The sequence below is a fragment of the Ovis canadensis genome, chromosome 20, assembly GCF_042477335.2.
Source record: "Ovis canadensis isolate MfBH-ARS-UI-01 breed Bighorn chromosome 20, ARS-UI_OviCan_v2, whole genome shotgun sequence".
NCBI lineage: Eukaryota > Metazoa > Chordata > Mammalia > Artiodactyla > Bovidae > Ovis > Ovis canadensis.
In genome coordinates this window covers 30,059,063-30,079,933 of record NC_091264.1, presented here as the reverse complement: position 1 = coordinate 30,079,933, position 20,871 = coordinate 30,059,063, and the positions used below count along the sequence as shown (strand labels likewise).

At 52.5% G+C, this 20,871-nt stretch overlaps 1 protein-coding gene across 1 annotated transcript; it reads left to right on the top strand.

The window, feature by feature from the left end:
- Positions 1–3,606: 3,606 nt before the first annotated feature.
- Positions 3,607–18,184, top strand: UNC5CL (unc-5 family C-terminal like). Its single transcript, XM_069562741.1, has 9 exons — positions 3,607–3,946; positions 9,115–9,560; positions 10,081–10,381; positions 11,103–11,365; positions 12,024–12,125; positions 12,390–12,457; positions 13,311–13,411; positions 13,567–13,680; positions 15,991–18,184. Exons 2-9 carry the CDS (start codon positions 9,176–9,178, stop codon positions 16,211–16,213), a joined length of 1,557 nt encoding a protein of 518 aa, XP_069418842.1. The 5' UTR covers positions 3,607–3,946; positions 9,115–9,175; the 3' UTR covers positions 16,214–18,184.
- The last annotated feature ends 2,687 nt before the right edge of the window (positions 18,185–20,871 follow it).

The following is a 20,871-nucleotide window of genomic DNA, read 5'->3' as shown; positions in this document are numbered from 1 at the left end:
TCTCCTGGAGGAGGTGCGATCTGGGGAGGCAGAGAACACGCTGACGATAGCCTTCCCCACATCTCTGCCTGCCTGTCTCCTCCTACCTGACACTCTTCCCCTGCCTGAGCCTCTCATAGGAGGTCTAGTCCTGGACACGCCCTGGGGTCTGCGCCCAGCCCCCTCCTCTGAGCCAACGCTGCCTTCCCCCTTTTCCACGTTCCATGGACTTACTTTCTCCACACCACTCATGTGGGACTCAAGAGTGCCCCGTCTAGGACTGACAACTACTTCTCAGTGAAAGACTCCTCTCCCCCAGTGTGTGTCTGACTCCTGGATCTCAGGTCCAGGATCACACATCTCTTCTGCCTCCCACAATGGATGGCACTTGGCCAGGTACATAGCAGGCCCTTGATGGAGGGCAGTGTCTGAGATCAAACTCAACCAAGCCAACATAACCAACCTGGAAGAACCACATTTGGAAGACAGGAGCCAGAGAACCCTGGGCTTCCTTTCCAGTCCAGAACCAACCAGTGCATCTGCCCTAGGCTTATCTCACTATTCTAGACTGGAAAACCCCAAGGGCCCACTCTGCTGGAGCTCCCATCCAAGTTCAGACTCAGCTGAATGACACTATGGGTTCCTTTCTCTGAAGTTCTCATCTACCCTGAGAGGCTGGGGGAGGTTCCCCCTCCATCTCTCCACTTCCAGAGGGTCGGGGCCACAAACACAAGCACTCAGATGTCTTGTGGCCTGACCTCTCAAGGGAACAACCGCTTGGTCTCTGATTAAAACGCTGCCATGCTTACTTACTCGGAGAAGGCAATGGCAACCCACTCCAGTGTTCTTGCCTGGGGAATCCCAGGGACGGGGGAGCCTAGTGGGCTGCCGTCTATGGGGTTGCACAGAGTCGGACATGACTGAAGTGACTTAGCAGCAGCAGCAGCAGCAAAGTAAGGCAGAGAAGGCAATGGCGCCCCACTCCAGTACTCTTGCCTGGAAAATCCCATGGACGGAGGAGCCTGGTAGGCTGCAGTCCATGGCGTCGCGAAGAGTCGGACACAACTGAGTGACTTCCCTTCCCATGCTTACTTGTATTTTGTTCTGCGTCTTCCTTTGCAAGCAGGGTGAGGCACAGACCATCCTCCAACGGAAGCTATTGTTTAATTGCTAAGTCGTGCCTTACTCTTATAAACCCATGGACTGTAGCCCACCAGGCTCCTCTGTCCATGGGATTTCCTAGGCAAGAATGCCAGAGTGGATAGCTTCGCTCTTCTCCAGGGGATCTTCCCAACCCAGGGTTACAACCCGAGTCTCCTGCATTGCCGGTGGATTCTTTTATCTCTGAGCCACCTGGGTAGTTCCTCCAACCAAGATCCCCCACCCAATATCATTCTTCTCATTTGCCTGTGATATTTCAACCTTGTCCCCATGATTGCCAGAATTTGAAGGGGAAAAAAGGTGATTTTTCTCAGTGTCTGGAGTGACAGTCTACACCGTCCTCTTCTGTCAAGGGCCCATGAACATGTCCTGGAGGTTCCAGGGACAGGGCTGACCATCCTGTTGGCCTGTGCATCTTTCTATTTATTCTCTGCTTCTCACTGTCTGTTTCTTCCCCTTCTGCCTTCCTGTCTCTCTATCATTTCTAGTTTTCTATCCAGTGTTGGAGGTCTCCCCGCTCCCACCACCCCCAATGCTTTTTTCCTGTTCTCCTCCAACTGCTGGTGCCTCCTTATTTATTCTCAGTCCTGTGTGTCCCCTTACCTCAGGCAGCACACCTCCCAGACTGAGTGCCAGTGCTGTGTGATGTGTGGAAGGCAAAGGAGGGTGGGGACAGGGAGAAGGGTGGAGCGGGGCTCCCAGCTGGACTGCCTTTCTCCAGTGACAAGGCTGATGGCATTAGCTGGGGAGTCCAGGTTGCTGCCTGTATGGCCCAGAAGGGTTCCTCTCCGCAGAGGGTGCCCTGGTCTACTAGACCCAGTCTCTGGAGGGGCCCGCCCCCTTGATGAAACTATTGAGGCGTTGGTGCTGTGCAACCTGAACCTCCTGAGACGGCTGAGCCCCAGGCTGCCAGGCTTCTGATGCCTGGCATCTTGGTCTCTGCATCGCACGAACCAGCTTTGTGTCCGTAGGGGTGGCAGGGACCCTCAGATGTAACTGGGGCTGTCCCCAGTGAAACAAGCCCCAGCTTCAGAAATGATCTCATAAGATGTAGCCCCTCGTTATTGACCGCTAGCTCACATGGCCCATCCTGGCTTGGAGTAGAACTTGACAGATGTTTCACAAGCCCCTGGAATCTCATGATTCAGAGAAAAAGGCAGCCACCTGTGTGTCTCAGAGCTTTGTCCAGCAAAGACCAACCGCTCCCCTCTTCATCCCCCAAAGTTCCGAGCACCTCTTTCTTGCTTGTGCTTTAGACAGGCGGTCCTCTCCCCAGGTTGGCTACTCTCCACCCTTCCTTTGCCCCATCTCTCCACTTTGGGGACCTGGGCACCTCTGGGAGGTATTTATCCCCTCCTCCCAGGGAAGGCGGCGCAGGGGTGGGGGTTGCAGTTTGGGACAAGAAGCTAGAGAATCATTAACTAAGATGAAAGGAGCAGCAGTTACTTATTTTCTACGGGTGATGATCAACGTGGGGCTGGGAGAGACCTCCGCTGCAGGAGGCCAGACCGTGGCAACAAGTTACCACTTCTGAGTAACCATGCCCTGGTGTGCGCTTTATGTTTATTAGCTTAATAATGACCATCTTTATCCCTCTCAAGGTAAATATTATCATGTGCTTTTGACAGGCCAGGAAGTGAGGCTCAGAAAGGTTGAACAACTAACCTATGATTACACAGTCAGCAAGTGGGTCACCGGGTTCAGTGTTGGCAGTCTGGATCCCAAAATGCTTCCTCTTTCCTCTCAGCTGGCCCACTCTTTCGTCCAAGTCTTTATTAAACACCTACTTTGGATCGATCGGGCTCTGCCTAGAGCTGAAGATAATGGAGCAGATGGCTGGAAAAACCTCCCTCTGTGAAGGGAGCTTTCATCCCAGTGGCAGAGTGACAAAGGAAGGACCAGGCTGGCAAACATCCAGAGTGGCATCAACCCTGCGGGCAGTGGAAAGAGCCTCAGTAGGGAGTGGATATGGTTGTGCCCCAATGCCACCAGCAACTTGTGGGCCATTAGCCCAGTGTCTTCACTGTCATATCTGTGCAGGAAGTGGGTAGAACTAGGCATTGTCTAAGCTCAGCAGTAAAAAATCCACCTGCAAAGCAGGAGATGTGGGTTCGATCCCTGGGTTGGTAAGACCCCCTGGAGAAGGAAATGGCAACCCACTCTAGTATTCTTGCTTGGGAAATCCCATGGACAGAGGAGCCTGGTGGGCTACAGTCCATGGGGGCAAAGGAGTTGGGCACAACTCAGCAACTAAGCCACTACCAAGCTCCCTGGGCAGGCCCACAGTGCCATCACCTGGGGGCTTCTAAGACAGAGAACCTCAGGCCCCACCTTAGGCCAATGGGTCAGAACTTGAATTCTTACAAGGTCCCTCAGACGGTTCATGTACACATTACAGTTTGAGAAGCCCTAGTTAGGGTTCCTCCTACCTTGCGCTGTTGCAGCAGCCACTGACCAGCAGAGGGCAGTCTAGAGAGGCCTCACCTGTACCCAGGTTGTCTCCCTCTGTCCCTCCCTTCCAGACCTAGGTGGGTAAGTCCACGGACTTTTGGATCCTCCCTCACCTCGTCTGGACTTTGCCAGCATACAGGACAGACTCCCCACCCCTCTTTGGGGCGGCTGGGAGGCAGGACTCTGCCGAAGCGGGAAGCGGGAAGCGCCAGGCCACTCCTGCCTGAATTCCCTGAATTCCCCGCCCACCTCCACTTGTCTGCGGGCTTGTCTGGAGTCTGGCTGACTTCTCTGTTTCTCAGAGAAGGAACTGCTGTTCCTGGACAAGCCGGCAGCCTCTGGGGTCACCTACACGGTAAGGTGCGCACCCCCTGGGGCAGCCGGGGGTGGGCCGAGCGTTAAGATGGGGCTACCTGGGGCCCAGGGGTGGAGCTAGGCCAGCTCAGGTGAGGCTGGCAGGTGTGGAGACCCGGTGCTAGAGGAGGGAGAAGGAAGGGGCTTGGCAGAGGGCCACAGCCCAGTGCGTGTGAGGACCAGGGGAGGCACTCGGTGAATGCAGCTCATGACTTAGGCTGGGACTCACTATCCTGGTACACATTTTATGTATAATTGGAGATCTTTCAGCAGTAGACCCAATAAGAAGCAGTGATGTGGAGAGGGGTTGAGAGTTTCCTTAAAGAATATGAGCAGAACTTTGCAACAGGAGCCTGGATCCTTGTGCTGGAGGAAGCAACTCCCTAGGGACAGGTGATGGCGCATCCTAAAATACTCTCATCTTGGGAAAGTGCCACCCAGGATGATCCAGAGTCTGGGGCAGGACATACTGGAGAGCTGGGTACCAAAGGGTCAGCCATGGGGTTGGGAGGGTCCAGTCTGCAGGTACCAGGCTGTTACGCTATATATTCGGGGCCCTTTCCCTTCCTGGGGGCAAAGAGAAGGATGGGGTGAGGACCAACACAGCCTGGAGAGCTGTCAGCCTGCAGAAAGGGGGCTGAGAGGAGGGAGGAGTTACCTGCTCCAGGCCAGGTAATGAATTGGCTCCTGTGAGAGGCCCTTCAGGTTGGAAGGTAGGACAAGGGGACTCTGCTGCACCACCCAATGCAGTGGAGGGGATTTGGACTCTGGTCTTTGGAGGCCCTGGAAAAGCTGTTGCTATAGAAACAGAGTGAGCCCCTCCTTTCTTTCCCTACAGCTGGCCCATCTCCTGCTGCTGGTGCCTCGGTGGGCAGGGGGTAGGCGAGAGCGTCATTTGCTGTGGCACCAAGGGTGTGCCTTTAGCTCCTTATGTTTGTTTTTCCTTCTATTTATTTTCATTTCTTTCTCTTTCAACTTCAATTCCTCTAGAAGTGAAAAGGAAGAGACCTCGGGGAAAAAGAAGGGACAGGGAGAGAAAGGGAGTGTTTCTGGAAGCTCTTGTCATCCTTGCTCATCCTTTCCTTCTGCCTTCAGTTGTAGCTTAATAATCCATCCTCTGCCCTCACTGGGGGAGGAAACTTGGCTTCCTTATCTGGGAAATGAGATAAAAATAACAGCTAGCTCATAAAGCTGCTGTGAGGATCAAATGAGCTGGGCCACGTAGAGCGCTGTAACACCCTGGCTCTGTGGATGTTAGCTATTATTATTACAGTTATAATTCCAATTATCTCTACTGCGGAAGGACTGCGAGGATTGAACGGGATGTAAAGGGAAGCCTGTGGCTCTGATCCCCATCTCCGCCAGATTCAGGCATCGCCAGCTCACTTATTCCACTCACGCGCCCCGCCACGGCCACCGTCTGCAGGGTTAGATGTTAAGGCCGAGGGAGCAACGTCACGCCTTCCCTTCTTGTCTATATTTTCAATGAAGGCATGGGGGAAATAGATCCCACCCCAGGGCTCCATCCTGAGGATACAGAGGCGCTTTAGCCCCTGGCCAGGGGGAGCTGGGAAGGGGGCTTAGGTTTCATGGGTCTTGAGAAGGAAGAAAGAAGGTGGGCAAGGGTGGAGCAGGTGCTTGGGGGCGCAGCCTCAGGTCGGGGTTAGGGGTGTGAAGTGAAAGTCGCTCAGTCGTGTCCAACTCTTTGTGACCCCATGGACTATACATTCCATGGAATTTTCTAGGCCAGAATACTGGAGTGTGTAGCCTTTCCTTTTTCCAGGGGATCTTCCCAACCCAGGGATTGAACCCAGGTCTCCCGCATTGCAGGCGGATTCTTTACCAGCTGAGCCACAAGGTATGAGTGAGGGAATAATTCATCAGTGCAGATCCTAGTGGATCAGCCATGGGGACCCTGGGGACTCAGAAGGAGTATGTGGTGTCTCACAGAACTCAACCTCGGAGTAAATGAATCCCATGCTCTCAGAAGCTCTTTGAGAGCCAAGTAAGATGCCATTGTGTCAGGACAATGCCTAGGCCACAGTGGGTGCTCAGAAATTGCTCATTTGAGTGGAAATCCATACAGGACAGCATGTGATCAAGAATCAATCAGTATGGACTTCCCTGGTGGTCCTGGTCCTGGACTTCCTGGTGGTTAAGTCTTTGAGCTTTCAATGCAGGGGTTGTGTATTTGATCCCTGGACAGGGAACTAAGATACCACATGCTGTGCAGTGTGGCCAAGAAAAAAATTAAACAGTTAGTATGGTGGGAGGATGGTGGTCAGGGAGGGCGAAACCGTCAAGGGCTGGTGAGTGGGGGTTGGCAGGGGGCACTACTAAGCAAGAGTGGTCCAGGTGAGTGAAGGAGGCAGAGGGTGACAGCATGAAGCAGAGGACAGCAGGAACAAAGGCCAAAGCTTAGACTCCACCAGCTGCGCAGAGCCCAGTCTTGCTGAGGGTGCAAATTAAGGGAGGAAGAGGATAAGTTGGAGGAGAAGACCTGGGGAAGAGCTGGCATCTTTTTAAAAAATTATTTGTTTATTTATTTGGCTGCATCAGGTCTTAGCTGCGGCACGTGGCCTCTGTAGTTGGGGCATTCACACTCTCCAGTTGGGGCACGCAGGCCTAGAGGGCTCAGTGGCCTGTGGGATTTTAGTTTCCCCAACCAGGGATCGAACCCAAGCCCCTGCAGTGCAAGGTAGATTCTTAACCGCTGGACCGCCAGGGAAGTCCCAAGAGCTGGCATCTCTAGGGGGATGCTGCTGGACAGCACAGGCCCCCGTCTGACCCTGGGAACCTGGTGGACCTCACCTGGAGACCTCACTTTGGGTTTTCTTTCTCTTTCTGCTTCCACTTTTAACTTTTGTTACTCTTATATATATTAAATATATCCCTGTGAGTTACCCTCTGACCTCTCTAGCAGAAGGAGGGGCATAAATAAAACACACGTATTTGGACAGGGTTTATCATCTACAAGAGATTTTCACATGATCTCATGCCATCCTCATCATCAGTCTGAGAGGCTATTTTTTCCCACTTTTAATAGTGTTTAAAAAGAATTAGAAGATTAATAGAAAGACAAGCTTGAATGTGAAAAATTCAGACTACAGAAAAAAGGGTTTAAGAAAATAGAAAGTCCTCTTTTACACCTTCCAGCTCCCCCAATTTCTCATCTCTTTCAGTGACAACCAATAAGAATAGTTTGGAGGTTGTCCTCCCCCAGACTCGCATGTCCAAGGCAGGAATCACTAGAACATGTTGCTGCTGAGTCCTTGAAGTAGACAGAATATCAATTGCAATGTGCTGTGAGTGTAAAATACACATGGACTTCAAAGACTTGTAATGAAAAAAGAATGTAAAATATTGCAATAAATTTACATTGATTATCTGTCAACATATTATTTTGAATATACTGGGTTACATAAAATATATTAAAAATTAATTTCTCCTGATTCTTTTTACTTTTTTAATGTAGACTCTAAAAAGTATAAAAGCACATCTGTGGCTCACATTATATTTTTTATTACACAGCTCTGCTGCAGACTTTTCTCTATCACTTAAATCGTGCATGTGTGCATGCTAAGTCACTTCAGTCGTGTCCACCTCTGTGGGACCCTATGGCCTGTAGCCGGCTACACTCTTCTGTCCATGGGATTCTTCAGGCAAGAACACTGGAGTGGGTTTCCATGCCCTCTTCCAGGGGACCTTCCCAACCCAGGGATCTTGTGTCTCTTATGTCTCCTGCATTGGCAGGCAGGTTCTTTACCACCTGGGAAGCCCATCACTTACATATGCTGCTGCTGCTGCTGCTAAGTCACTTCAGTCATGTCCGACTCTGTGTGACCCCATAAACGGCAGCCCACCAGGCTCCCCCATCCCTGGGATTCTCCAGGCAAGAACACTGGAGTGGGTTGCCATTTCCTTCTCCAGTACATGAAAGTGAAATTGAAAGTGAAGTCGCTTAGTCATGTCCAACTCTTAGCGACCCCATGGACTGCAGCCCATCAGCCTCCTCCGTGCATAGGATTTTCCAGGCAAGAGTACTGGAGTGGGCTGCCATTGCCTTCTCCTCACTTACATATACACACTCATAAATATATATCTACACTTCAATCTAGTTTTGCTATCTACATTAATGAGATCAGAGGATGTCTAGCCCTTTGTGACTTCATTTTCTATTTTAAAAAAATCCTTTGTGCATACATATATCTTTGTTGACACTCTGCTATATTTGTTTTTTATTCATGCATTTATTTATTGTGGCTGTGCTGGGTCTTCGTTGCTGTGCTTGGGCTTTCGCTAGTTGTGGAGCCCGGGAGACACTCCAGCTGCTGCGCACAGGCTTCTCATTGCAGCGGCTTCCCTGGCTTCTGAGCGAGGCTCCAGGTGCGCGGGCTTCAGTGGTTGTGGTGCAAGGGCTCATTCGTTGCAGCTGAGGGCTCTAGAGCTTGGGTTCAGGATCTTCTTGGATCAGGGATCAAACCCATGTCCCCTGCATTGGCAGGCAGATTCTCACCCACTGTGCCATCAGGAAAGTCCTTGCTTTTCTATTTTAAGACTTTCCATGGGCTTCCCTGGTGGCTCAGAGGGTAAAGCGTCTGCCTGCAATGCAGGAGACCTGGGTTCCATCCCTGGGTCAGGAAGATCCCCTGGAGAAGGAAATGGCAACCCACCCCAGTACTCTTGTCTGGAAAATCCCATGGACAGAGAAGCCTGGTAGACTACAGCCCATGGGATCGCAGAGAGCCGGACGCGACTGAGCGACTTCACTTTCTTTCACCTTCTGTCGGCCCATGGAGATCAAGGGCTCTATTTAGACAGAGGTAAAAACTGAGGCACGTTAAACAGTAGGACAGGCTCACTCAGGCAGTGACCAAGGTGGTGTGTGAATTCACATCCTCTAACTCCAAACCCACGGTCTTTCTGTCTAGTGAGAGGTGAAATTAGTTAGGGCATGGGGAGTCACGGCAGGTTCTTGAGGGAGAGAGAGGGAAACAGAGAGACAGAGGGAGGGACGGAGAGATTGGTGAAGTTCTGTTAAGGAAATTGATCTGACTGGGGTGCATGGGGTATGCCGGATGAAGATAATTTGCTCCCTCCTCACTGCAGCCACTTAGAAGCCAGGTCTTAGCCTCCGACGGCTCACGTGACACTGACTCTCTTCCCCAGGCCCTCGGCCTCGGCTGGCACGTGGGTGCAGGGCAACCGGCAGCATCAAGCGACCAGGCGGATGTGCTCCTATGAGAGCTCCTTCCAGCCCGCCCAGTTTCTACTGCTGGTGGGGGTTCCAGTGGCGAGCGCCGTGCTCCTGGTCCAGTGCCTTCGATGGCGCTGTCCTCGCCAGCTGCTGGGGGCCTGCTGGGAGCTGGAGAGCCACGAGGAGCCAGCGCCCCCTCCCACTCCCCTACCGGAAGATGAGTCCTCCAGGGCAGGCCCGCCAGCCACGCTGCAGGAGGTGGCCACCTTCTATCAGGAATTGCACACACCCACCCAAGGCCAGACCGTCATCCGGCAGCTGATGCACAAACTGTTGGTGTTTTCTGCTCGAGAGGTGGACCACCGTGGTGGCTGCCTGATGCTCCAGGATACAGGCATTTCCCTGCTCATCCCTCCAGGTAACAGCACCCAGCTCCCTTCTCAGCCTACAGCTGTTCATGTTACATATTAGACAGGGGCGCCAACCCTGAGAGAGCACCAGAGACACCTTCATCATTTGAAAATTGTATGTTTCGTGTACGTCTTTCTTGACTCCAAAGATGGATATACTACACATTTTTATGACAGTTTCGTGGCAGGTGGAGGCAAAGGGCCTTGTTCTAATAAACAGTCTGTTACGACATTTCTCCCCAAAAGGGAAGTACAGTGTCTGGAGGAAGAGCACCCTTTGCAAATTCTCAGAAGAGCCTGAGTGAGCTTGCAGCATCCCTCGGAGGAGGGGGACGACTTGCTTGTGGTTCCATCCCAAGTCAGTCACCACCCTCTTGTTCTCCTCCACACTGCCCCCTGCCCCGCGTGCCCTGTGGCGTCCCCTCTGCGGGGCTCCCGGCCCGCATCCTCCCCCGCTCTGGCCGGGCCTCCTCTGCGGCAGGGGTGTGCCTGCCTGCCAGGCCCCCCTCAGCTCCCCGTCCTCCCCAGGTGCTGTGTCTGTGGGCCGCCAGGAGCGGGTGTCGCTGACCCTGGTGTGGGACCTGACGGATGCCCCCTCGCTGTCCCGAGCTCAGGGGCTGGTGAGCCCCGTGGTGGCATGCGGCCCCCACGGGGCCTCCTTCCTGAAGCCCTGCACCCTCACCTTCAAGCACTGTGCCCAGCAGCCCAGCCAGGCCCGCACCTACAGCAGTAACACCGCCCTGCTGGACGCCAAGGCCTGGAAGCCGCTGGGGCGGCCGGGAGACCACACCTCCCGGGATGAATGTCGCGTCCACCTCTCCCACTTCAGGTGGGTGCCCGCCTGTGGGCCTGGACTTCCCGCCCCTGTTTCTGCCTGCCTCGTCCTCACCTCTCTGCGGGGACTGCCTCTTATGCTGTCCAAGCTGGCCTGCAAAGCCCGTATCTCCCATTCTTCCCCACTCCCTCTGTCCCAGTGCCTATGGCTGCTTATCTTGCTGCCACCCCATCCAGGACTGTGCATCCCCCCATGGTCCCTCTGTCTGTCTAGAAAGGTCTGGCTCAGCCCCGGTCATCTATCTAGAGGGGCCTGTCCCGTCTCCACCTCTGTCTCTAACATTGTCTGTCTCTTCTCTGTGCCCTGGCTCAGGACCGTCTCCCCGCTGTCCAGGGCACGTTGCCCCTTCCAGTTCTCTAAGACTCCATCCCAGGTTATGTCTGTCCTTGGCTCTGTCCTTCTAGGATCCTAGACCCTCTGCCTCCCAGTCTCCTTGCCACCCATGACCAGAGCAGGGCCATGCATGGTGGCCCGGAGCTCAGCTTGCCTCTTTCCTACACTGACCCAGTGACAGTCACTGGCATGACTCACATTCCGTCCCTCTAGCCAACCCTCCACCCTAGTTCTTCCCTACATGGCCTGGAATGTTCTCCTTTCCTCCCTGGAGGCCCCCACAGAGGCCCCTGGTGCGGTGGGAGCTGGGTGGCAGGTGGGCTGGTGTCCCGGCCTCCCCGGTCCCATCGTACGTGGTCCCTGCCACCGCCTCTCTCTGCAGCCTCTACACCTGTGTGCTGGAGGCGCCGGTGGGCCGGGAAGCCCGAAAGTGGCTGCAGCTGGCTGTGTTCTGCTCGCCGCTGGCCCCAGGGCAGTCCCACCTGCAGCTGCGTGTCTACTTCCTCAATAACACGCCCTGCGCCCTGCAGTGGGCTGTGACCAACGAGCAGCCGCACGGTGGGCGCCTGCGCGGGCCCTGCCAGCTCTTCGACTTCACCGGGGCCCGAGGAGACCAGTGCCTGAAACTCAAATACATCTCAGAGGGTGAGGGAGGCCGAGCCGGGGCACAGTGCATCCGGGAGCCCCGTGGAGGGAGGGGTCTGGGCCTTCCCTGAGGTGGAAATCTGGGTGCCTCAAGTTTCTTTTTGAGACTTCTGGGCATGCAGCAGCCTTGGGGGGCGAAGGAGGAGGGTGCTTCCGGCTCCTCCTGCTGCCTCCCGGAGCCCCAGGCTTTGCTCAGTACCCCACTCTGCTGCACTCAGCCCTGGGCCCTCCGCGGGAGCACAGATGATGCTGGTGAGCAGCGGGAGGAGAGGTGTTGCCTCCGCAGGGGCAGGGCGGGAGGAGGAGGCTTTTATGGTCCTGCCTGGTTGAGCCCACGTCAGAGAAGGAGGCCCAGTCTTTTCTGCCCTCGTTCCTTGGTTGGCTGCGGGAATCGTCCACGGTGCCAAGGGTGTGGTTGTGTGGGTGTGGACAGGGCGCGCATGCGTGCTGCTTTCAGAGGATGGGAGGGTGGGGGTTGGATGGGAAGGTGGAAGGGCGGAGGGGTGGGTCTGTGTGCTGGAAGAAGGAAGACCACGCACAGGGTCCCCGCCCAGGCCCTGGGACCTGCCACCCACTGGAGTCGCCCTCCTGCATTTGCTCTTGCCCTGACCTCCCCTTAAACGAAGGCCACCCTCCTGAGGCCCTCTGCTCTCTGCAGGTTGGGAGAACGTGGACGACAGCAGCTGTCAGCTCGTGCCGCACCTGCACATCTGGCACGGGAAGTGCCCCTTCCGCTCCTTCTGCTTCCGGAGAAAAGCAGGTAGCCCTGGAGCCCCGCGTCCCCCTCCTCCCCTCCCCTCCCCTCCCCTGGTCACCCTGGAGCCCTGCAGCGCCTCATTCGGCCACGCGTGCAGAGCTTCTCTTTAAAGATAGGGGCCACAGCAGATCTTCACAGAGAGAAAGATGGGGTGGCCGGCGCAGCTGCGTCCGAGTTCCAAAGTCTTTCTGTGAAAGTCTATTTGCTGTCCTGCTCTTCTCTCCTGGGCCTGTTCCTCCCTCACCTGCTACATCTCCTTTTTTGTAGCCAATGAGAACGAGGATTGCTCCGCGCTGACCAATGAGATCATTGTCACCATGCACACCTTCCAGGATGTGAGTCGGCCGGAGGGGCTGAGGAAGGGCAGGGCGGGGGAGTGGTGGAGGAGGTAGGCGAGGGTCTGGTGCCCAGCAAGTATGGCTCTGATCACACAGCCAAGAGGTGAAGAGGGCATTCGTCCAGGGGCAGAGACTGTCTGGCCTCCAAGTGACGCTCCATCTTTGACTCTCCTGTCCACCCATGGGTGGATCCAGCCGGAGGGTAAAAGAACCAGACCCTACATGAACCCTGTAGGGGTTTCTTCCAACCTGGAGGCACTTGGGTGTCAAAGAGAAGTACTTTCTTTCTGGACAGACTGTCTGCATCTGAGAGACAGTGCTGTGTATCTTCGGATGGAGAGTGACCCAGGAGGAGGAGGGGCTTGAATAGGTGGGATGGAAGTTAGAGATCCCGCCCTCCTGCAGGAAGACAGGAAGAAATCAGGGGAATCTTTGGGGAACCATGTGGCATCTTATTGGAAACTAGGCAGATACCCCTCAAGGTATCCTTCGAGAAGGAGTAACCAAGGAGAAGATCAATGGAGGAAGGGGGCACATATATATGCCTGAGTTCAGCGTCTCTATTATTAGATGACCTCCCCTGCCCTTTACCCCACTCAGCACTTCTCCTGGTGCCCTAGGATGTACCTTGTTTGGTCTTCATGTCCCAGGTCCCAAAGAGCTCAGTGAGCAAACTCAAGGCTGAAGGCTCTGGGGTTGGGGGAGCAGAGGGTAGAGGGTATTGGTTAGGGTGGGGCTGTGTCTCCTGGCTGAAGCAGAGATGGGAGGAATGGAGGTGGGTGCCTTGGCTTTTTGCTCACGGGACGTCTCATGATCCCTAAGTGTGTTCCCTGCCCCTCTGTTGGCTCAGGGCTTGGAGACCAAGTACATGGAAATCCTCAGGTTCCAGGCGTCAGAGGAGGAATCCTGGGCAGTCCCACCCCCAGTCACCCAGCCACCCCCCTGCAACAGGTGAGGTGGGGGTTGCTTGGGCTGCTGTGGAGGGTAGGGGATGTTTGGGATTGCTGTCCCTGGGCTTGCAGGGCGAGCACAGCATTGAGGTATCTGTGGAGCCAGGCTGGGCCTTTTGATTCTCCCCTTCAAGGACACACTTTCCTCCACCTCAGGCTGCCCCCAGAGCTCTTCGAGCAGCTGCAGATGTTGTTGGAGCCAAACAGCATCACTGGCAATGACTGGCGGCGACTGGCCTCCCATCTGGGGCTCTGCGGTATGAAAATCCGGTAAGAGGGATAAGGTCTGCACATGGGAGCGGAGGGTGGACTGGTGGGGGTTCTCAGGACCCCTTGGAGACTGGACCATTCACACGAGAGTGACTTAAAAGTCAGGGAATGGCTACTCCCCACCCTACTTCCCAGAAGAGAACTGATTTCATTGGCAATGATCTCATTTGTTTGGGTCCAACAGTCTTTGTTCTCATGGCTTCAAAGAGAAGAGGACATGACAGGTGAGAGAGGAAAAAGCCAGGGGAGAGGACCAGGGGAAGTCACAGGGACTCCACAGGAAGGTTCTGGACATCTTTCTGTTTATCACTGTATTCTTGGTACCTAGAGTGATGCCTTGGAGAAGGCAATGGCATCCCACTCCAGTCCTCTTGCCTGGAAAATCCCATGGACAGAGGAGACTGGTAGGCTGCAGTCCATGGGGTCGTGAACAGTCAGACACGACTGAGCGACTTCACTTTCACTTTTCACTTTCATGCATTGGAGAAGGAAATGGCAACCCACTCCAGTGTTCTTGCCTGGAGAATCCCCGGGATGGGGGAGCCTGGTGGGCTGCCGTCTATGGGGACACACAGAGTCGGACACGACTGAAGTGACTTAGCAGCAGGTTAGCAGCAGAGCGAGGCCTGGTTCATGGCCAGTGTGCAGTACATAAATATTGGCTCGGTAAATATTTAACAATGAATCAGTTCACATGTAAGTCACTGGTACATACTGAGTACTTGACATGCTGTGCCCTGCGGGGCAGAATGGAAGACTACAGGATAATGTGTGTAAAGCCTGTAGCTGAGTGCATGGCACATGTTAATTTGCCAATAAATATTGGCAAAACAGGCAGTGCAGCTATGCACTGCATAGAGAGATGAGTAGACCAATTCTGAGCTGAGCTCCAGCACTCAGATGATGACAACAGTGGTCAAAGACTGCACCCAGGAGATGGGATGAGAGCTGGATCCTTAAAACAAGGTAGATTTTAAAATCACCCACTTTTAAAGACTTCGCTGGTGGTTCAGTGGTTAAGACTCTGTGCTTCCACTGCAGATATGGGTTCAACCCCTGGCTAGGGAATTAAGATTCTGCATGCCATAGGGTGTGGCATAAATAAATAAAAATTCTCCCTCAAAAGCAAAAAATAAAACCACTCTTTTATTAAATATTTATCAAGTACCTACTAGTCCTGGAAAAATTATACTAAGCATTGGGATACAGAATGAATAAAATATGGTCCCAACACCAGGGAGGTCACTCTGTACTAAGGGATACAGAGAGCTTAAAAAAAAAAATCAAGGTATGTGTTCCTTTGACATTCTTTTTATGTACTCAATATTGTGAGGCAAGTTGAAAACAGGTAAAAATTGGCTAAAGCAAGAATAATGAAGACTTACGTCAATTTCAGTTGACCTGCACAACGTAGAGGTTAGAGGGGTGACCCTCCATGCAGTTGAAATCCTAGTATAACTTACAGCTGCCCTCCACATCCACGGTTCAGCCTCCACAGATTCAACCAACCAAGGACCATGTAGTACTGTAATATTTACTGTTGGAAAAAATCTGCATGTAAGTGGACTCACACAGCTCAAAGTGGTGTTGTTTGAGAGTCAACTATATATCTCAATTAAATAAAAAAGAATAATAAAGCCTAATGGGAGTCTGGACTAAGGGATGCAGAATGGTCTTCTCCACCTGAGGTGGGAACAAGCGCTTCAGGTGGTAGGGAAGTAGGGGATCAACTTGGGGAGGGGGCCAGAGGGTCAACTGCAGGTCTGGTATGCTTAAGGTGGGAAGGAAGGTTCAGAATGGGAGCCAGGAGAAAAGGTCAGAAAAACACGGCAAGGCCAAATGGTGGGTGGGCAGGGAAGTCAGGAGAGTGGGCTTGGTTAGCAGGTGAAAGAGACTCTGGAGGGGTTTTGAGCAGGGGAGGGCCCTGGGTAGGAAGAACTATTTCCCTGGTGGTGGGCAGGATGTGACCTGGGAGAGAGGGAGGGTGGGGAGTGTTTGGGGCGGGGGTAGGGCACAGAGAAGGCAAACACAGAACATTGCAGATGGATATTCTGCATCCTCAGAGGTCTTCTCATCCAAGCCCTGGTGTGAGAAAAGAGAAAACTGAAGCCTAGAGAGGAGTAGACTTTGAGCCAGTGCAATCTCAGATGTGACCCAGGCAATCTCTGATTTCAAAGTCCTGGGTCCTCCCACCATCTAGAGTGCCCTGAAAGAAGGCATGATGAGGGCCAGAGCTGGGGGCAGGTGGGTGGCGGATCTCGACACAGGGCCCCCTCCCTCCTCTCACACCCCTCCCCCCATCCTGGCCAGGTTCATGTCCTGTCAGCGCAGCCCCGCGGCAGCCATCCTGGAGCTATTTGAGGAGCAGAATGGCAGCCTCCAGGAGCTGCACTACCTCATGACCCTCATGGAGCGGCTGGACTGCGCCTCCGTCATCCAGAACTACCTGAAGGGGACGCAAAGCGGCAGCCCACCCCAGCTGCGCGCTGGCGCCCAGGAGAACGAAGGCCTGGAGCTGGACGAGAAGCTCTGAGCGCCCCGGTACGGCGCAGGGTGCGGCTCTGTCCCCCGGGAGGCCGTGGATGATGTGCCCCGACACCCAGGAAGAAAAACAGCTGCTCTTCCTGGCTGGACCCACCGACCTCATCAGGACCCTCGCGTGGTTCCCCCGGGGCCACAGCAAGGCCGGACGCCACTGGGAGCCCGCGCCTTTCAGGACCGCCCTTCCGGCCCGCTTCGTCCTGTGTGCAGAGCCCTTCCTGGCCGGCAGGGGGCGCAGGAGCCCAGGAGATGGCCCCAGCTTGGCCGACCCCCGGGAAGCTGTTTACTAGACCAGTGCGCTGTTAGACTGCCCTGTTGGCACTCCTTGGGGACTGGTTAGTCCGCAGAGTATTCGCCGAGCACTGAAGTGATACTCAGCATTGGACTGGGTATCATGGGAACTCCTGGAATAAATGAGGTCGGGTTTGGACCCTTGCGAAACTCCTCTGGGAAAGATTGAAGACCAGGAGGAGAAGGGGACGACAGAGGATGAGATGGCTGGGTGGCATCATCCACTCAATGGACATGAGTTTGGGTAATCTCCGGGAGCTGGTGATGGACAGGGAGGCCTGGCGTGCTGCAGTCCATGGGGTCGCAAAGGGCCGGACACGACCGAGCAGCTGAACGGAACTGAACTGAACTGAAACCCCTCTTGAGGAAACCAAGATGCCCTCGTAGGAGCTGAGGGCAAACTCCCAGCGCTTGCCCTGTGGTTAGGGATATGAATGTCGTATGAACTGTACCAGCATAAGGAGCTGGGAAAGGAGGGGGCTGAGTATGGGCTGGAGCCGTGAGAAAGCCTTGTGAATGATGTTGCGGAGATGGTTTGCAGAGTGGCTCAGAGATCTTCAGGTGGAGAAAGGGAGAGATGTGACTGGACTTAGAGTAGGAGCCTGATGCACATGGGTGCTGAGGCATCAAGGAGCCCAGCACGGTGACTGTGAGGCAAGGGCAGGACCAGAGTTCAAGGCCAGATCTAGAGATGGGCAGTCACAGCAGCTGACCTACCTGTCTCCCTTGACTTCCTTCATCTCTGTCCTCTCATTCTTGCCTTGTCTTCCTCTCTCTCTGCCATTATCTCTGTCATGAAATGTTAAAGCTGGAAAGAAACTTTCAAGATGATTATTGTTGCCTGACCTTTTAATCTCTTTATCTCGAGCTGTGTGCATTTTAAGTCTCTCTGACCGCGTTTTGCTGTTGCTGGCCCCTGCAGTGTCTCCATCCCTGAATCTCTTGGTCACTGCTCGTCTGAGCATCTTTTTGTTTTTGCCTAGTTACTGTGCTTGCCCTTGTGTGTTTCTTTTTCTCTCTGAGACCCTCAGTCATTCCTCTCAGGCAAATGTCTCGAGACCATGGTTAAGTATCAAGGCTACTGAAAGACACCAGACTGCCCTAGGAATCGATGGGTGGGGGTTTTATCTTGTGAAAGAAGAAAAGTCACTCGGTTGTGTCTGGCTCTTTGCAACCCTATGGACTGTAGCCCACCAGGCTCCTCTGTCTATGGAACACTCACGCCAGAATACTGGAGTGGGTTGCCATTCTCTTCTCCAGGGGATCTTCCAGACACAGGGATCGAACCCAGGCCTCCCACATTGCAGTCAGATTCTTCACTGTCTGAGCCACCAGGGAAGTCCTTTATTGTGTGAGTCAGGATCCAGTTTAGGGTCAGGAGAGAGAGGATAGGGATTAAAGAATATCCCATTTAGTAAATAAATTTATTCAGTACCTACTGTGTGTTAGACACTGTATAGAAAATAAATCAGTAGGCTGGGTCCTGAAAGGAGAACAAAGGATTTAACTCTATTCAAGCAATTCTTTTGTTGGCAAATAGGTGTTGTTAAATTTTTCAAGAGCAGGCAAATGATCTCTCTGGCAACACTAACAATTTGCTTCTGTATTTAATTAAAAAATATTACAGCTTTTTCTATGATGAACAATATTGTATAATAAAATATGAAAATTGCCTTTCTTTGTTACTAACTGTATTTTGCTTAGATTGGTAAATTCCGATGTGGATAGGAATGATTTTATGTGGTAAAGCTGTACCGATGGGAGCAGGCTGGAGAGAAGTGTTTTGTAGATTGTACTGCTAGTATGAATGTCATCTGGGTCTAGAATGGTAGATTAGGGAGGTTTGCTTTCCATTCTGTTAGAAGCAAGCCTTCAGGTTGGGACCCTCCCACTGCCTACCACCGCACTGCCTCCCTCCTCCCCTAACCCCATCCATCCTGTTAGTCCTCCTACCCCACTGGGGGATGCCAGCTACTCCAGGCTGGCACCTTGGCCTTCTCTGTCTTCATTTGGCTCAGGATTGAGTAAGAGCGTCTTTCTCACCTGGAGTCTGGTGCCCTTCCCCCCTCATCACCAATTGTTTCTTCCTAGTTTTCTACACCAGCCGAAGGCATCTTTATTTTGTATTACTCCCTACCCTGGAACAAGTCACTTTAGGGGTTTTATGTCTTGTGGAATTGTGAATAAAAGCCATAGGGGATGTCGTGGAGGGTGGTTCTAGGATGGGAGAGACTGCCTTCTGGCCACAGCCTTAATTTATCAGGATGGACTCACAGAGCTGGGAAACGGAGTCTTGGAAATCTTGAGGTAGGTGGCAAACTGCCTGATGCCTGTAAGGTGGATCTTTCTTTTCTCAAATCAAACCCAGTTGGCACATACTTGCCAATACCTAAAGCCAAGAGAAGGCATGTTCCGATGGCATTGGGACACTTAGCAATTCTAGAGCTAATTAGCTTGGCTCTTCCCTCTCTGGCTTCAGTCTCTACACTGGGATGAAGCGACCATGTTCAAGGCTCTCAAAGGGCCTCTTTGGATTTTATGGTCCTGTGCAGAGATGGCACACGGGAGACCCAGGGAATATCCACTTGGGGATTTTTCTTTGTGTATTGCCTTTAAGTAGAGCAGTTGGTCACTACTTGTGGCCCTGTCTCTGGCCCTTTCCCAGGTAGGTTACCTCTCTGGTCTCTAAAAATATCAGATTTGTGACGTCTCTTCTGCATGTTGTAGCAGCCCATGCCTGAACTTTCACCTGTTGGGTCAAGAGTCAGGAGGGGAATGAACTGAGAGTCAGGTCCACATCTGCAGGGGTAGAGGCTGCAGTGCCCAGAGGTAACACGCATCGTTGGCCCCCTGTCTGCCTCCGGAATGACATTCGTGCGAAGGTCAGATTCAAGATGCCCCTCAGAATACTGTGAAAGCCACATACTGTGAAGCCTACATTTTCTAGTAGTCATATCAAAAAATGTAAAAAGAAACCGATGAAGTCAGGTTTGAATAATATATTTCGTTAAACCTGGGCTTCCCTGGTAGCTCAGATAAAGAATGTGACTGCAATGAAGGACGCCTGCATTCAATCCCTGGGTTGGAAAGATCCCCGGGAAAAGAGAATGGCAACCTACTTCATTCTTGCTTGGAGAATCCTATGGGCAGAGGAGCCTGGTGGGCTATAGTCCATGGGGTCACAAAGAGTCAGACACAACTGAGTGACTTTCACTTCCCTTCATTTGACCTAATATATCTAGGATAGTATAATTTCCACATGTAATCAATATAAAAATTATTAATAGAATAGTTTACATTCTTGTTTCATAAAGTATTTGGAAACTGGTGTGTGTTTTATATAAAATGTGCTAAATTTTCACTGGAAATATATGATCTGTATTTCAGTTCAGTTCAGTCACTTAGTCGGGTCCAACTCTTTGTGACCCCATGAATTGAAGCACGGCAGGCCTCCCTGTCCATCACCAACTCCCGGAATTCACTTAAACTCATGTCCATCGAGTCGGTGATGCCATCCAGCCATCTCATCCTCTGTCATCCCCTTCTCCTCCTGCCCTCAATCCCTCCCAGCATCAGAGTCTTTTCCATTGAGTCAACTCTTCACATGAGGTGGCCAAAGTATTGGAGTTTCAGCTTTAGCATCAGTCCTTCCAATGAACACCCAGGACTGATATCCTTCAGAATGGACTGGTTGGATCGTGCAGTCCAAGGGACTCTCATGAGTCTTCTCCAACACCACAGTTCGAAAGCATCAATTCCTTGGTGCTCAGCTTTCTTCACAGTCCAACTCTCACATCCATACGTGATCACTGGAAAAACCATAGCCTTGACTAGATGGACCTTTGTTGGCAAAGTAATGTCTCTGCTTTTGAATATGCTATCTAGGTTGGTCATAACTTTCCTTCCAAGGAGTAAGTGTCTTTTAATTTCATGACTGCAATCACCATCTGCAGTGATTTTGGAGCTCAGAAAAATAAAGTCAGCCACTGTTTCCCCATCTATTTCCCACGAAGTGATGGGACCAGATGCCATGATCTTTGTTTTCTGAATGTTGAGCTTTAAGACAACTTTTTCACTCTCCTCTTTCACTTTCCTCAAGAGACTTTTTAGTTCCTCTTCACTTTCTGCCATAAGGGTGGTGTCATCTGCATATCTGAGGTTATTGATATCTCTCCCAGCAATCTTGATTCCAGCTTGTGCTTCTTCCAGCCCAGCGTTTCTCATGAGGTACTCTGCATAGAAGTTAAATAAGCAGGGTGACAATATACAGCCTTGATGTACTCCTTTTCCTTTCAGAACCAGTCTGTTGTTCCATGTCCAGTTCTAACTGTTGCTTCCTGACCTGCATATAGGTTTCTC

Bases quoted from the DNA above. Each gene is read 5' to 3' on its own strand.
- UNC5CL (XM_069562741.1), top strand. From the start codon at position 9,176: ATGTGCTCCTATGAGAGCTCCTTCCAGCCCGCCCAGTTTCTACTGCTG. The intron at 12,458-13,310 runs GTGAGTCGGCCG...CTGTTGGCTCAG, and splicing joins CCATGCACACCTTCCAGGAT to GGCTTGGAGACCAAGTACAT. The intron at 13,412-13,566 runs GTGAGGTGGGGG...CCTCCACCTCAG, and splicing joins CAGCCACCCCCCTGCAACAG to GCTGCCCCCAGAGCTCTTCG.